At 41.0% G+C, this 16,929-nt stretch overlaps 1 protein-coding gene across 3 annotated transcripts in view; it reads right to left on the bottom strand.

Annotated features, from left to right (window-relative positions):
- scn1lab (sodium channel, voltage-gated, type I like, alpha b) overlaps positions 1-16,929 on the bottom strand; it is a 70,784-nt gene that overhangs the window by 32,893 nt on the left and 20,962 nt on the right. For 2 of the 3 annotated variants that reach the window (XM_070544257.1, XM_070544259.1), the window contains exons 3-10: positions 13,977-14,094; positions 13,684-13,774; positions 10,870-10,998; positions 10,098-10,189; positions 5,804-6,025; positions 5,234-5,297; positions 1,388-1,529; positions 1,100-1,306 (exon numbers count right to left, since the gene is read on the bottom strand). In XM_070544257.1, the coding sequence (XP_070400358.1) occupies positions 1,100-1,306; positions 1,388-1,529; positions 5,234-5,297; positions 5,804-6,025; positions 10,098-10,189; positions 10,870-10,998; positions 13,684-13,774; positions 13,977-14,094 (1,065 nt within the window). Of the gene's footprint in view, positions 1-1,099; positions 1,307-1,387; positions 1,530-5,233; positions 5,298-5,803; positions 6,026-10,097; positions 10,190-10,399; positions 10,492-10,869; positions 10,999-13,683; positions 13,775-13,976; positions 14,095-16,929 lie in introns of all 3 variants that reach the window. The other variant, XM_070544258.1, reaches the window with a different exon arrangement.

The raw sequence follows: 16,929 nt of genomic DNA, 5'->3' as shown, positions 1-16,929 counted from the left end.
TAATGAAATGAACCTTCAGAGAAACCGTCTGAGTCCTACACTGTAACCCCGAATAAGTTCACTGAACTCAAAATTTATGAGGAAACTGATTAACTAATCATTTTAAAGTTAACTTATCTAAAAACTATGTTTATCATAACCTAAAAAATATGACCTGAATAAAATGAAAGCATTTAACTACCTCCAACCTATAACTTGGCACTTAAAACTTACAAAGTTTAATTTCACTAAACTTGCATATTTTATTTTATTTGAGCTTTATTACATGTTTTACGTTTTTACTAACTTCAATATTATAACTTATATGAACTGTAAATTGACTTATAAAACCCTAACCGAAATAAGTTGAATTTACTTAAAAATGACAATGTGGCAGGCTGGTGAAGGCAGTAACTAACACCAGTTCAAGACTCACACACCCATACATGCTAACAGCCAATGAAAGTGGGACACTCAAAGTCAAGTTAAGAGCATCTGGTGTGAAAAACCACGGTATTAATAACAATGGGACGGCAAAGCGGCACAGCATTACTTTGACCAACCTCCTCACCTATGGGGCTAACATGATACAAAAAGTAACACCACATTTGCAACATTGAATGAAATATTAACTGAGAACAACAATCCTCCACAGTAAACATGCACAAACACCACAAAATAGAGCTAAATAACTGAAAACATGACTACCCACAATGCATCGCGCCCAGCTGTTGTTTATTGTTCCTGAAATCCAACAAAATTGCTAGTTCATGGTTGTTTTTCCCATCAATCCACAAATCTTTTAAAAAATATACAAGTCTGTTTATCAGAAACACTTTAGGGTGGACGTAAAGATGAATGGAATAATATGGAAACATAAAATAATAAATCAATATTTTATTAGTTAATATTGCTCATTCAAGTTAAGTTGTTCTTCATGGATTATTTAAGTTATTCTTACTTAAAATACGATATAGTTCAGATTAATTAAAATGTTTGAGATCTATGTACTTTAAACAAGGACTAACTCAACACATTTAAGTTCTAAAAACATTTTTTATATTAAGTTTCATCTACTCAGTATATTTGATTATGTTGAATTTTGGGGTTTACAGTGTACCTGGGCCTCCTCCTGCTGTCTCTTCAGCTGCTCCAACATGGCCTGGAACTCCTCATCCTTCCTCTGAGCCTCCTCGATGGTGGCCTGGTTCTGCTCGTCATATGCCATGGCCACCACAGCCAGGATCAGGTTGATGAGGTAAAAGGAGCCCAGGAATATCACCAGCACGAAAAAGATCATGTAGGGCTTCCCTGCCACACGCAGCGTCTGGTGCAAAACACAAGAAAAGCAAACGTTTTACATCTTTGTCTTCTTTCTAGTAGAATGTAATGGTAATGGTGCACTAACCTGCTGGTAGAGATTTTCCCAATAGTCCTGTGTCATGAGTCGGAACAGAGACAGGAAGGCCCAGCTAAAAGTATCGAAGCTGGTGTAGTCGTAGTCTGGATTACGACCCGCTTTGATGCACCAAAATCCCTCTGGACAGAGCCTTTTACAGAGAAAGAAGTGTTAGAAAACGTTTAGTGGGGGATGTTCCGTTTACCTGCAAACAACTAAAGTTAATGCAGTTGTTTAGAAACTCGTTTGCGTTTCAGTTGAGTGTTTTTAATGACATACATAACTTATTTTGAAGATGTTTCACTTTGAGAAACTTTTTGACAAACATAAAATGTTTCCAAACACAACACCCTGATGGACCTCAAAACTAACAACACCCTAAGACAAAAATGGGTTCTTCTGACCTAAACGGAGAGCTAAACATCTAAAGTACATGGAGGTCAAGACTACATCATCAGGAGAAGGAGAACGCTTTTGATGACAGGAATGTTTATATTCTGGATATCTTAACATTTTCTAAAGAACGTTGCTGGTTGGCAGTGGCGGCGCCAGGGGCGCGCTAGGGGGCGCTATAGCTACCCCTGGATTAGTCATAGCACCCCCAAGTAAATATTAGATTTTTTTTTACAATTTAATTTTAATTTAACTTGCGGATGTGATAATATTTAACATACAAAACAAAAATAATCAGTAAATTATCATATGGATAGTAAAAACTTAAACCAAAACAGGAAATTGATGTTAACCTTTGACCTCATTTTCCACCTGGGTGTTTGTTGCCCAAATTTCCACGGGTTCAGTCAGAAACGAATGAATGTTTGGAAGTGACCTCAGACCCACAAAAACCTACGGATCTGGATGAAGAGAGTCAACCCTCAACCGCCGCAGCAGTCGAGGGTTTTGCCGCTGGAATTGCTAACGCTAACGTTAGCTAACCTTGCAACGCTATAGATGGTTTTCTGTGTGGCTGTATGTGTTTATGATTTCATGGAAAATCAGTGATTGTTCATATGTTTATGATGTATATTAATGATTGTTTCAGGTGTTGTTGGGGTGTTGTGCACGCATGTGTATCTGCTAGTGTTGAAGGTGTTTTAGAGAACAATAGGTAGGCATGACCACTTCCTTCATAGCACCCTCAATAAAAAGGCTAGCTCCTTCATAGCACCTGCAGAAAAATATTTCTAGAGCCGCCACTGCTGGTTGGCAGCTGGTAGTGACATCATTTACTTCTTGTTGTTCACCTAAAAGCTACAAAACATACAGGCTGGAAACATTTGCTTGCACATTGGCATAAAGTACATTTCTAGTTGAGGGCTGGAGGATTCCTCTAACAGTCGGTGGTACTCCTGCTCCTGGAGAGCTGGTATCCAGCATGTTTTTGCTTTAACTGATTCAACACCTGATTTCAATCAGTAGGTGACCAACGGGCTTCTGAAGAGCTGCTCCCTGGTCCAATTAGGCAATTATTTGTCCACTTGTGCAATACGCACTCAGCGCCTTAGTCCCAATCCCAACACTCGCACTTCTACACTTGCGTCCTTCAACTGCGCAATCCCGACCAGGGGTGCATGTGCGTAGGGTGTCCCGATTCTCAAGTGCAGAAGTTGATCAGACCCCTTTTGCACTCTTGATCTATACTTTGTCCAAGTCTGCATCGATGCGAACTTGGGTGAAGGGTATTACCCACAGTCTATTGCTGCGGGAAAAAGGCTCAAGTGCGTTGTCTGAAAATATATATTTTCAAATTAAAGTACTTAATTTTAGCTGTGAATGTTTTAGACAAAACAGCAATGAATGTACATTTATTTCAAATAATTGCTTGGTTGTTTGTTTGAAAGGTGTCAATAAAGGTTTTGAAAAAAAGTAGCACAGCAACCATCATCCCTCCATGCGTTGTTGATGAACCAATGCTTCCTGTCCGAATTTGGCAATTATTTGCACACTTGTGTACCACACACTCAAAGCCTTACTGCACACTTCCTCCAAGTGCACTTCACTGAAGGCGGTAGGGTGCAGTGCGAGTATTGGGATTGGGCCCTTAATGAGCTACAGATGAACAGATGAATCAACCACTAGGTGTGTTGGAGTAGAGAAACAAAGAAAACATGCTGTTTACCGGCTCTCCAGACCAGGAGTGAGAGCCACTGCTCTAACAGAATACTGAGCCAGGATCTGTTGGTGGTGTCTTCCTGTTAAAGGGGAGGTTTCCTTTCCACCTTCCAATTTCTTAGGAAGGATGATTGTTGTAAAGTCACTGACTCAACAAGTCCGTTGGTGTGTTTACAAGTGCATCTAAGTCGATCTAGGTGGATTTAAAGTGATGAACTGGGAGCCTTTATCCTAGTTTACATGTACGTTAGAAAACCAAACCCTCAAATTAAGTTTGTTCCACTCCGGTACAGCAGGTGGCGACATGCACCCTTTCTTGTCTGTTTCTTCTGGTTAGCTTATAGGGAGCCTGAGTCTCCTCCCTTTTCGGTTGGCTCATGGGTTCCCGGAAGAACGAACAAATTAATGCAAGTCAACGGGGTTAAAAACGCAATTTTCTAATCTGCTTTGCCTTACGTCCTGGATCACACATATGTAATTGAATTTAAATGAAGAATAATTATGTGTGTTTCGACCACACCAGTCACGTACTTTGAGATTTATCTGCTTGTAAAAGTTCGTAATTAGCACGACTACAAATCAAACGTCGACATGTTGCATATGGGGCATCACCACATTATCTCCTCTCCCCTAGCTTAGCTGCTACTTACCAAATTGCCAGATTTATTGTGCTTTTTTTTCCTCCTGAAGGAAGGATTTCAAGTTTGCTGAACTCAGAGCCATTTTCCCTCTCTTTTTCTCCTTGTTTGGTTCGATGTCATCACTTTTGTGAAGTTCACACAAAACCTAAAATAATGTTTCCCCCCTCTCAATAATAAGCGCTTTCTTGGTATCGAAATGTGTCTTTAAAACGCACGGACATCATATGTAAAATCCATGGCACATAAATAGCTGAATTAGAAAATAGCGTTTTTAGCCCCATTGCAATTTAGCATTCATTTTTTTGCTCTTCCGGTGACCCATGGTCCGGAAGTAGATGGGCGTGACTTAGGCTCCCTATAGCAACACAAATAGTAAACAAACACTGGCGGGTGCGAAGCAGATAAAACAGGATATGCAGAATTAGGGATGTCCCGTTCCAATACCGATATCGGAAGTAATTCGATAACTGGTACATTATGATGTCACAATGCTGTGGTGAGCCTGTGTGTGTGTATTTGTTAGCGGCTCCGCCCTCTCAGTCTGCCAGGCAACAGCATTTGTTGCATTTTTTAAACATGAAGTGAGAGTGGAGTTAGACTCTGGTAGGGGGTGACTTGCTCTTTAAATCCTTAATTATACTTCAGTATGGTGATGGGCGTGACACCAGCAACCACCAAGTCCTGAACTCTGCTTTCTTTTATAATATCTTGGGGTATCAGAATTCTAGCAGTTAAGTTCCAGCTGATAAAATCTTCCATTTAATTATTACATCTTTTGAAGGTTTTGTTGTTGTGTTGTGATTTTTGTGTTTCGTTGGACATTCTAGGCCACCGTACTAATATGCCAAGTGTTGCTGCTCATCAAAGGTTGGATTTGCTAGAATATTCAGGTGAGAATGCAGCTTCTAGCTAGTTGGAATGCAGCCGCAGCCAGCCAGCAGCTCAGATTCCTGAAACATGCCACAGCCTGGTGGAGAGGGCTGACACTAATTGTGCGTGTGTGTGTGTGTGTGTGTGTGTGTGTGTGTGTGTGTGTGTGTGTGTGTGTGCAGCTCTCTGGTGCACCTAATTGGCCATATAAATAAAACATGTCAGGCCTTACCCGGCGCCGCTGCCATTTCCACAAAGCAGAGCATCCCTGCGACCAGGGAGGAAATAATAATTTCCTAAAGAGAAAGAAGCAGTCAGTCAGAAGCATACATCCTGTGGGTTTGTTTTTACACTCCTAATCTTCCCGTTTGTGACATTAAAAGCTCTTCCCTGTCAAGAACTGAACAGCCTTTCACTTCCTGCGATGCCATTAGAAAGACTCGCTCTGTCTCCAGCTCTGCATCGGCTCGTCACGTAGCTGCCGCCGGTCTCCTCGGCTTCCCGCTGGCGATGTGACTCACGCCCTTCTCTAACACTTTAGGCGTCTCATGGCACACAGATGGGATATGACGAAAACTAAGTGAGGGGGCGGCATCGTTGTTGTGCCGATTATGTTCACCCAGTTCTCCCAGCAGCCATCTCTGTCACTCTGGATCATGGCAGTAAACCAGTGTGTATGACCTACACAACCCCTCCTCGATTAACCACCACCCCTACCCGGGTCTGACTCAGGCCGTCTGCAGCAGCAGCTCGCTCGACCCCGGTTAACCCTGCCCAGCAGACGTTTTCACACTCGGCTTACTCTCGTCGTTGATGTACTCCAACCAGTTGAAGGTGTCGTTGCTGGTGAAGTTGCTGCTGCTGCTGCTGTTGTTGACTTGGCGCACGCACTTCTGCCTCAGGTTGCCCATGAAGAGCTGCAGGCCGATCAGGGCGAAGACGCTGAGGCAGAACACGGTGAGGATCATCACGTCTGACAGCTTCTTCACCGACTGGATCAGGGCACCGACGATGGTCTTCAAGCCTGAACGGGGGAGCAGGGGAGAGGGAGGGGGATCAGCGACCGCTCACCGCTGGCTAGATCACAAGCTGATGTCATGAGGATCTGCAGTGAAGCTTCCTGTATGAACAGTTGGCCGTCATACAGGAACTAAGCTGACAACAATCACTGCTGAAGATCTGGAGTACGCTCGTAGCGCTCCGGTGTCTGGGATTGTTTTCAGAAACATCGCTACGGAAGCTCAAATGGACAAAAAAACAACAACAGATCGCTAAGATGTTGTTTTCTTTGGGTGAGCTCGGTTTTGTGTCCAGGCTGCTCCATCATGTGCAGGATCAGCGCATGCTGGTCGCTTCATTTGCTCAGACAAAACACAACGGATCGCAGAGGTGAAGCAGGTGGAAGACATGGTGGGAGCGAGGCCAACGTCCACCACGTCTACTTTAAAAAAAACTTTATTACTCAACTCACACGAGTTTCTCACCACGTTTTCGCTCGTTAACCTGCTTTGTCCAGTTTTCTTGCAAACAGGTAACAATATTTTACATAAAGTAGCAAGAGACCAGCTTAAACGAATCTAATTTACACAAAACTAATGATATCATAATTCTCCTAGATATTAAATGAGTACAGATTTTTCACCATTTCTGAAATGTCCACTGTGCTTTGTCACAAATGCTTCCCTACGACCAACACGTGATGTCACTGCTTGCACATGGATCTGAAATGCCACAAAACCAGAGGTAAGCGAGTTTAAAGTCCAAGTAAATCTGACGGATTAACGTCCTACCAGCTGCGCGGACTAGGTAGTGCACACTGATGTAGAACACGTAAAGAATTAGTTCAGATTTTTGAACAAATCTGAATAATAAATCTGACAGCTGGTTTCTTAAATGACAGAAAACACATGGATAATGCTGCAGACGACTGATGCTAATTACATGACACAAACGACCCTTTTTCATTTCATTTTGATTAAACTAACTAGTTATTAGTAGAATGCATTTAAAGTCCTGTTTTAGTTTTGTTGGTAACAGCTGGTTAGCATTAAAATCTGTTCTGAACTGAGAAAACTCGACTACATCAGGTGTGTCCAAATTCTGGCCCGTGGGCCATTAGTGGGGGTTTGCGGCTCTATCTGAATGATTATGAATGCTGCAGACCCTTGCTTTGGCCTTAAAGGGACTTTACGGAGTTTTGAATTTTCATGCTCGTGATCGCCCCCTCAGGCCAAAAGCGTAACGGCAGCTTCAATAGTAGGCTCGTGCACGAGGCGCGCATGCTGTACGTGCACACTCCTTAACGAAAATAACAGCTGAGACAGTCCCGTGTGTGTGTGTGTGTGTGTGTGTGTGTGTGTGTGTGTGTGTGTGTAGCCCAGAGGATAGGAGAATGCACAGCTAATTAATTAAATAATGTGGTTCTGTACCTTTCTCTTCAGCACAGCCGACAAAGGTTTATGATGGGTCAGTCCTCCTGCATGCTCAGATCATTCCCTTCCCTTGCTTGAAAAATTGTTCCAAAATGAAAGTTGAACCCACATCTTTTTTATCTGTGAATTCAATGCCGTTCGGCGAGTCTCAAATAAAAATTTGGGCATCTTACTGTAAAAAAATATACCATTAATGTAAAAAAGAAACTCTAAATAACAAACTTTATTCACACCCGGAATCGAAACCAGGTCTCTTACATGAGAGTCAGACATCTTACTAGGTGAGCTAAAGCACCAGTGACGTTCAATGTATCTGTAACTTTTATATCCTTGATGACAGCTGAAACAACATCAAACCAAAGAACGGTTCGGAGTGAAAATGGCTATTTTGTTGCTAATTTGCAGGAAATATCTAGAAGAAAGTTCTACAGAAAGTAGCTAAGGGTCCTCAGAAATGTAGCTAGCTTTGTCACTAGGCATTAGGAACAGCGACAAAGTGGCACTGCCTCTCTCTCTGCTGCTAAAGCTACGGATAGCAAATGCTACGGGCGATGCCTGAGCGTGAACGCGCATGAAGCAGCCTGCTCGACCCGAGCATCTCTCTTTTTCTGTGATTTTACAGAAAAACAGGCAATGACAGTAAAAATGCCAGGGCTCATTCTACAGGACCAGGGCATTGCAGGAGAATGTATGAAGAAGACATTTATTATTTCTATACATGTTTTGGCTGTCAGACTTCCATAATGCCCCTTTAAAGTAGCCAATGGTGTCCTAATGAATTTGTTATAATTAATATAAAATTATTTTAATTTCATCTAGAGTGACGCATATCGTATATTTCTTGTCCAGAGAAAAATAATCTATCATGCTAAGCTAAATGTATGATGATGTAATTGCATCTACTGAAGGTCACATGGGTCATGCACTGTGGAGTTATTAGTTATCAGGGCAAACATGGCTGAAGTCTAACAGGATTGGCTCATATCAGCGATTATACTGTAATGACTCGGAGTCTCTGGTTGCTCTTTTATGAATATTATTTTTGGGCCACTGTCGCCGTAACCCACGCCTTAGAAACTCTTATTTTTTTCAACAGAATCTCTCATAACGGAGTATTTACTAGCATAGCAAACCAGAGAGGAAAAAAACGGAACCAGAACAACATTTCTCACCTGCTGACCTCGCCTTCAAAATAAAACATTTACCCTATAGTTTACTATTCAAACCCTTACAATATGTTTGAGGTAATTTAGCCACTCCGGCTATCCGTAGATGTTTCCCATTACACGGGAGGGAGGGGTTTGGCTCGTCTCTCCGGCTCCGCACAAACAGGATGGAAAACAGAACTCTGTTGGCATTGAACGTCCCCAAATAATTAAAAACCAGGACGTCTAATGCAAAGTTTAGAGCAGCACATTTACCCAGAGGCTCTCAGATTGAGCAGACTTGTGAAAATACACGCAATAACCGCTTATAGACGGAGCAACATGTCGCTAGCATAGCGGCTAATCGCTAGCATAGCAGTTTGACCAGTTATATTGATATAAAGATATAAAGTCATCTTGTGTCTTGTTTAGAAATTATATCGATGTTTAAAAAATATCTATATATCGCCCAGCCCTAAACTATAGTGGCGGTGAGACTTAAACCAATATGTGATGTTTTCAAGTCTATTTGTACTTTTATTGTTTTATTGTATTTTTCGTCTAACAAGCCTAATGTTCTGTCCTTCGTGTGGGAACAACGTACGAGGTTTTGGTGTTGACATTTCAGAAACATCAGCTGGAGCTGTCTTTTGGTCTGTTGCCTTGGAAACGTTTTGATTTATGTTTAGAGGGACCTGACGGGACGGTAGATAGAGAAGAAGAATACGAGTGCTTTTTGAGATTGACATCATTTCTGGCTGTTCAGTAGCTGTTAGAACTGGAAGAACTTCAGTTCACAATATTTACGTATTCATGCTAACGATGTTCCCGCCCAAATGACAAACGCCCCAACAAGCTCTACCGGTACCACTGCCACCGTGGAAGCTAACTTTAGCTTTCATCCATCTTTACTTGGACTTTAAATCGGGTCAGGTTTTAGTCTGTATGTTGTGAAATCCGATAATCTTCACCAAAGGAGCCAATGAACAGTTTTGATGACTATGCTGTTAGTCTGTGATGTGAAGTCTGTTAGTGTTAAGGTAATTGTTGCCTACTCACCACTCATCGTGATTTGTTTTCCATAAAACACACAACACTGAACAGGACATGCACAGGAAAACAAGGTAAGGAGGAACCCTACACACACACACAACAGCTTGCCACAAGAAAATCGGCTTTTGCAATGTCTCATGCAAAAAAAGGAAAAGAAATAGTGCACAAAATCTACTTTAAGGCTCCCAAGGCAAGAGTAGATTTCAACCAAACATAAGTTCTGCCTTAAAGGATGCGTCTAAAAGCCAAGAATCCTGTCAATCTGTGCAGATTGGAGCCAGATTCCAGCTTTTACTGGCCTTGAGACGAAGGCAGCATGAGGGACGGCGGTAAGCGTCGTCAGGCTTAGCTAGTGAGATGAGCTGAGAGAGGGGGGAGGCATGGGGGAGTGTGTTTGGATGTCAGCGAAAACGCCAGTTAGCCGTTAGCATCTCATTGACTCTACGGGCCTTGATGGCCCTCTCACCTGGGATGACTGAAATTGTTTTCAGGGCTCGCAGAACCCTGAAGGTTCGGAGTGCTGAGACATTGCCCAGGTCCACAAACTCTGTGACATATCTGTAAGGGAACGGGGAGGGGGAGGGGTGGGCGTTTCAGGGTAAAGGAAAGGTGTGGAACACGCACGCACGTCATCAGGCACCCACACACGAGGCGTGACAAGACAACAAGGAGGGTTCGTGGGAAAGGGGGAGGGGGGGAGGAACGGCAAACGGTCACACACAGAGGACAAAAGGCAGGAGTGCTGGCAGCAGGCGCGGGCGCCCTTACCTGGGATTACTGAGATAGTTTTCAAAGCTCGCAAAACTCTGAATGTGCGCAGAGCTGAAACATTGCCTAGGTTTACAAACTCTGTTATATACCTGCAGGATTAAACCACAGTTACTGTAGAGCAATGAACAGGAGACTCCGTCCACGGCTCAGTCACAAGCATCCGTCCACCTCAGCATCACACAGGACGGGAGTCTCAAACACAGCAAGGCAAGAAATCATGTCATCGACTACACATGCACCGCTCAAGGCTGCTTCTTCTTCTCCTGTTCCTACAACAGAGAGCTGCGGTCGCCGAGGCGTGAAGCCGAGGTCCTCCGTGCTTCCAGGCCTCACATCCATTACGGAGTACATTAAGGATTCCAGGACATGCTCTCAAAGCAGACGCTACGCATTCACGTTCGGCAGAGCTTCGTGAGGCTGATTAAACTAAACTAAGTGATCCTAAACACGCGTCTGGTGATACTTACGCCATGAGTATGACGCTGAAATCCAGCCAGTTCCATGGATCCTGCAGGAAGGTGAACTTCCCCACACAGAACCCCCTGGCCAGGATCTTTATGAGGGACTCGAAGGTGTAAATCCCCGTGAATGTGTACCTGGGAGATGAAAACACACGCTGAGAGGAAGACTGAATCTGACCAAGCAGGTCCACCAACAGCAGAGCCAGGATTACTATGTTCTCTTCAAAGGTCTGCAGATCTATCCTGATCTGCTGGGTAGACCGAGCTGTGCACTTTTATAGATAAACAACTAGAGTTAAAGGGATTATTTTCAGCATTTTGAGGAATTTTCCAGTTTCTAGTTTAAAATTGATTGCAGAAATGTTCCTGAACAGCACTTGTTTGGAGAAGTAGAGCTCACATCTTGCATGGTTGATAAGCTAAAGGCTAGTCTGAATGCTGCCATCTTGAAATGAATCCAAAAGGTCATAAAAATTCAAGCAAACATCATTTTAACTGTCAGTTATTTAGATATTGCCATGGGGTTCTATGGTTACTTCATCACTTCCAAGGGCATTCAGGCGTCTGGTGGGAATTTCTCAATTTTAGTGCCAAAATAACTTTGCAACAATGCAAAACTGACTGTTTGCGACATAAAATCCATCTTAAGTTATGGAACTTGAGCTTTGTATTCTCTATTTTTCCCAAACGATAATTCAAAAGGCAGCAAAGATTTAAAATACACAGACAAACATACCCTAAACCCCAAATAGCCCAAAATAATCCCATTAACCCTTTAACCAACAGCTCAGTTACTCAGCCGAGCACATGTAGTCCCTTTATCTGACACGAGTGGGAAAAAAATACTAATATTAGAGATGTTTGAAGAAAAAGGGAAAAATTATTACGTCATTACTATTAGTGATTTTATATTATTATCTCCATAGATTACACACTGCCTGGCAAATAAAACATGTTGCCACCAAAAAAAAAACCATCACACCCGCTAATATTCCACTGGACCGCCTTTAGCTTTGACTACGACACACATTTACTGTGGCGTTGTTTCGATAAGCTTCTGCAATGTCACCAGATTTATTTCCATCCAGTGTTGCATTCATGTTCCACCAAGATCTTGCATTGATGATGGTTAGGGTTAGACCGCTGCACAAAGCCTTCTCCAGCAGATCTCTAAGATTCTCAATGGGGTTAAGATCTGGACTCTGTGGTGGCCAATCCATGTGTGAAAATGATGTCTCATGCTCCCTGAACCACTCTTTCACTATTTGAGCCCCATGGATCCTGGCATTGCCATCTTGGAATATGCCCGTGCCATCAGAGAAGATGGAATAACCTGGTCATTCAGGAATTCATGTAGTCAGCTGACCTCCCTGAACCGTCTACAGGTGGTTCAGAATGCCTGTGCTCGGCTTCTGACCAAGTCCTCCAAACACACCCACATCACCCCACTTCTCCTCCAGCTTCACTGGCTGCCAGTCAACTTCAGGGTTCATTTCAAGATCCTGGTTCTGGTCTATAGGGCCTTACATGGACAAGCACCATCTTACATTGGTGATCTTCTTAGTCCCTACACCCCCAGCAGGTCCCTGAGGTCCAGTGATCAAAGCCTACTGGTTGTGCAGCACCAGGCTAAAGGTCAAAGGTGACAGATCATCTGCTGCTGTGGCCCCCAGACTCTGGAACTCTCTCCCCCTGAGCCTGAGATCAGTGGACTCAGTGAACTCCTTTAAAAAGCAGCTGAAGACTCACTTGTTCATGCTGGCTTTTGTATGACCTTCTTCACCACTCTCTCTTTATTCTGCTCTCCCCACCTATTCCACCTTCCTCAGGATCCACTGATTTCCCTCTTTCCTGTTCACTCTCGCTCTTTCTTAACGTTTTGTTTTTAAATCACAATTGTCTATTTTTGCTCATTTTAAATATATTTTCAACCATTTTCTAAATTCTTTTTTATACTTTTGCATTTATTGTTTTTGTGTAGCGCCTCGTGATTTCTATCTTGAGAGGCGCTATAGAAATGCTATTTTATTCTTCTTCTTCATTCTTGGAGCACATCCTGTTGCTGAACCTAGACCTGACCAACTGCAGCAACCCCAGATCATAGCACTGCCACCACAGCTTTGTAGAGTTGGAACTGGGCATGATGGTAGCATCACATCATCTGCCTCTCTTCTTACCCTGATGCACCATCACTTTGGAACAGGGTCCATCTGGACTCATCACACCAGTTTTTAATAATGCGTTGGACAGTTCTGAACCCAGTTTTAGTCGTTTCTGCATCTCCTTAGACGTTTTCTCTGCTTGATGCCGATGATCTGACCCTTCTGACACAGACTAACATCTTTTCCACAACCACCAGATGTCTTTCCACATAGTTGTTTAAGAAATCAGAAGCAACTCATTGCACCAGTTGGGATTAAAAAACGTGTTACATCAGATAGATAATTGCCTGTGCAGTAATTATCCAATAGGAGGATCCTATCTATTTGCTTAGTTAAATCAAGCTGGTGGCCTTTTTTTGGCCAGGCGGTGTATTTTGTTCAGCTGAGTTTACTTTAAAGGGCAAAATCAACATATCCAAGGCCGCCTCGAAATGTTGAGCGGAATCGTTCACCGATTTATTGTTAGAGGGAAAGGAAAATACACCCAGATCCACCAAAACAGACAAACATTAACCTTAGACGATATTTACTAATGTGGGTGTGTCTAGACAAGCTTTGCTTTATTTGTCAGTGATATCCATTTCATTTAAGCTCAAGTCTTTTTAAGTCTAATAATGAAGCATAACTCATGCAGAGAAGAAAAAATCTGGATACTTACTCTACATTCTTGGCCCAGTCCGGGGGGTTACTTAGAGTCATAAAAGCACAGTTGGTCAGGATGGTGAACATGATCAACATGCTGAACATCGTAGGAGCAAAGTTAAGGAACACAATAAAACAACATTTCTTTCACAAAAATCAGCCTGCAATTTAAAGATGGGCACTAAGAAAGTCAAAAAAGAAAAATGGCACAAAGCCGGCATAAGCAGGTGGCTTAATTTCCGTCTTTTTGTCTGATAAATTCTTTAATCCAGATCAAGCTGCCTCCACGACGAAGGCTGAAAGGATATGAGTGCACTAAAACTTTAATAGCTAATCTCCTTAGAGGGTTGAAGGGGTTTAGGATGTACAAGGCAGAAGTGGCATTGAAACGGAATATTGCCTTCCCGCGATTCAATACTATGAAGGTCTGGAAGACAAAAGAAGAGAACAAAAGGTCAAATCAGTGTCAAACCCTGCATTTCCATAGAAAACAAACCTAAAATCTGTGATAACTACATCCACCTTCAGGCTAGTGGTGACACATTAGCTCAGCTGGCACTGATTAGACTTTAGCACCTCCTGTTAGCTTGGGCTCCCCTTACCAAAAAGAAGTACACTGAAGTATACTTGAAGTATACTAAAAATGAATACAGTATACTTCCAAGTTTACTTTCAATGTACTTATTAGAAGTATAGTTATCCGAGTACATTTTTTAAATACTACTAAGTATACTTTAATACATACTTACATTAAAGTTTACTTACATTTAGACTATACTTGTACTTGACTCTATCAGAAGTATATTTCACCAAGTAATGTATAAGTATACTTAATATATATATATACTTATATATAATATATAAGTATATATATATATATATATATACTTATATATATATATATTATATATAAGTATATATATATATATATATATATATATATATATATATATAAGTATATATGTATATATATATATATATATATATAAGTATATATGTATATATATATATATATATATATATATATATATATATATATGTGTGTGTGTGTGTATATGTATGTATGTATATATATATATATATATATATATATATATATATATATATATATATATATATACATACAGTTGTGGTCAGAAGTTTACATACACTTGTAAAAAATATAATATAATGGCTCTACTGAGTGTCCCGTTATTTCTAAAACTCTGATTTTTCTCTGATAGAGTGATTGGAACAGATACTTCTTTGTCACAAAAAACATTCATGAAGTTCGGTTCTTTAATGTCTTTATTATATATATATATATATATATATATATATATGTATGTATATATATATATATATATATATATATAGAGAGAGAGAGAGAGAGAGAGAGAGAGAGAGAGAGAGAGAGAGAGAGAGAGAGAGAGAGAGAGAGAGAGAGAGAGAGATATATAGAGATAGATAGATATATATAGAGATATATATAGATATATATATTTGGAACTTTTTATTTTTGAATTAGAACAACAACATTTACATGGAGATGCATTTGAGTTTCTTCTTCCCTTCTCCAGGGCAGTGTTTCCCTGAACAAAGTTCGAATTTCCTTGTGGCCATGAGATCTATCCAACTTAACCAAGTCACCAATCAGTACATATAGTTCTGACAAGCTTTCTCTGTATTCATCGTATCTGCTCTCTTCTACATTCTAAATTTTACTTTGATCTAGCTAAATAACTCACCCAAAAGACAAAAAAACATAAATAAAAAAATAAAAATTAATAATAATAATTTTCACATGAGAGTACTATCTTTCTAACATTTGTTTTATTGGTTCCCAAATTTTTTTAATTTCCCTAGTCCCAGTCATAGTCTTGCATTAATTTGTTCCATTTTGTAGACCTGTCTAACTCTGTCTCTCCACTGTGCCACCCTTGGGGGTTCTGTGTCCAGCCATAAAACTGTAATACACTTCTTGGCAGTCATAAGCAGAATTCTTATTACGTATGTCTCCATTATGTGTGTATGATTTTTGGTACAGCATTCCCAGTACAAACCATTTTAACTTAAATTGTAATTTCACCTTCCAGGTTCTTTCAATTTCTCCCTAACACCTTCCCAGAATGGTATGAATTTAGGGCAGTCCAAAAGTATATGTGAAAAGTCTCCCACTAGCCCGCATTTTCTCCAACATAAATTTGAAACGTTACTATTTAGACATGATAAGTGGAGTTTTAAAGCATGCATCTTCACCTTCCATTCAAATTCCCTCCAAGACGGACTATTAGTTAGTTTATGGCCTGCTTCAAGTGTTTCCTCCCATTCCTCATCTGTTATCATTATGTTCACTTCCAGTTCCCATTTTTCTATATTCCCATATTTCTATATTCTTAACAATCAAATCCTGTTGTAAAGCTTTATATATTTTGAAATCAGTCCTTTTTGACATGTCCTTTCTGTTTAACATAATCACTTCCTCCATATTAAGTTTATCCTTGCTTGAAACGTTGCCTTATTTTGAAATAACTACTCTGTCTGTCTGTCCTAAATAACATATTAAGCATGAAATTACGAATTATTGTGAAATTACACGCACAGGAAGTGCTTTTATTTTGTAGCATTTGCTCAGTCAGCTCTCGAAGCTTCTCAGCAGACCGAGAAGAAGAGCGAGGGTCAGAGGAGCATTAACCGTTGGAGGTCGAGCTTTTGTTCTGCATCTGCACTTGACAGTCACTGGTTCTGCACCACTTAGCTAAACGTAAGTAGCCGCCATAAAAGTTGCTTAAATGTTTTAAATGTTTTTAAGACGGACATGGTGAGTAATGTTGGCCACGTAGCAAGCTAATATGCTAAGTCATTGCATGAGTTAGCTGTGTTATTAACTTTGTGTGTGACTAAAGTCCGTTTATTAAATGAAACGAGCAGCGCTATCTCATTATTAAAGGTTAGCATTACTTTAGATACTTTTTTATTAGACTTCTAGAGACTTATTCCCTCCATTTTTGTCCCCTCCATCATAATTTTTTAAACGTGACGTTCTGAGAAAAAAATAAAAGCGGGAGCTCAGCGCCACCAAGTCAAACTTAAACGTCCACTTATTAAAAGTAAATGAGCAGTGGTCTCTTGTACAGCGATGAAAAAATCAGTCTGTGTTGTAAACTATTTCCCCGTAGCACCCATGCGATAGCTTTGCAAGCAGCCTGCTTTTTTAACCGTATAAGAGGATTGTGACGCAAAAGATGAAGGGGTGCTGTATCTCGATGCTATGTTCCCTCCT

Source organism: Nothobranchius furzeri, chromosome 14, assembly GCF_043380555.1.
Source record: "Nothobranchius furzeri strain GRZ-AD chromosome 14, NfurGRZ-RIMD1, whole genome shotgun sequence".
Taxonomy (NCBI): Eukaryota; Metazoa; Chordata; class Actinopteri; order Cyprinodontiformes; family Nothobranchiidae; genus Nothobranchius; species Nothobranchius furzeri.
The sequence above is the reverse complement of the archived record's forward strand: the minus strand, read 5'-3'. Positions and strand labels throughout refer to the sequence as shown.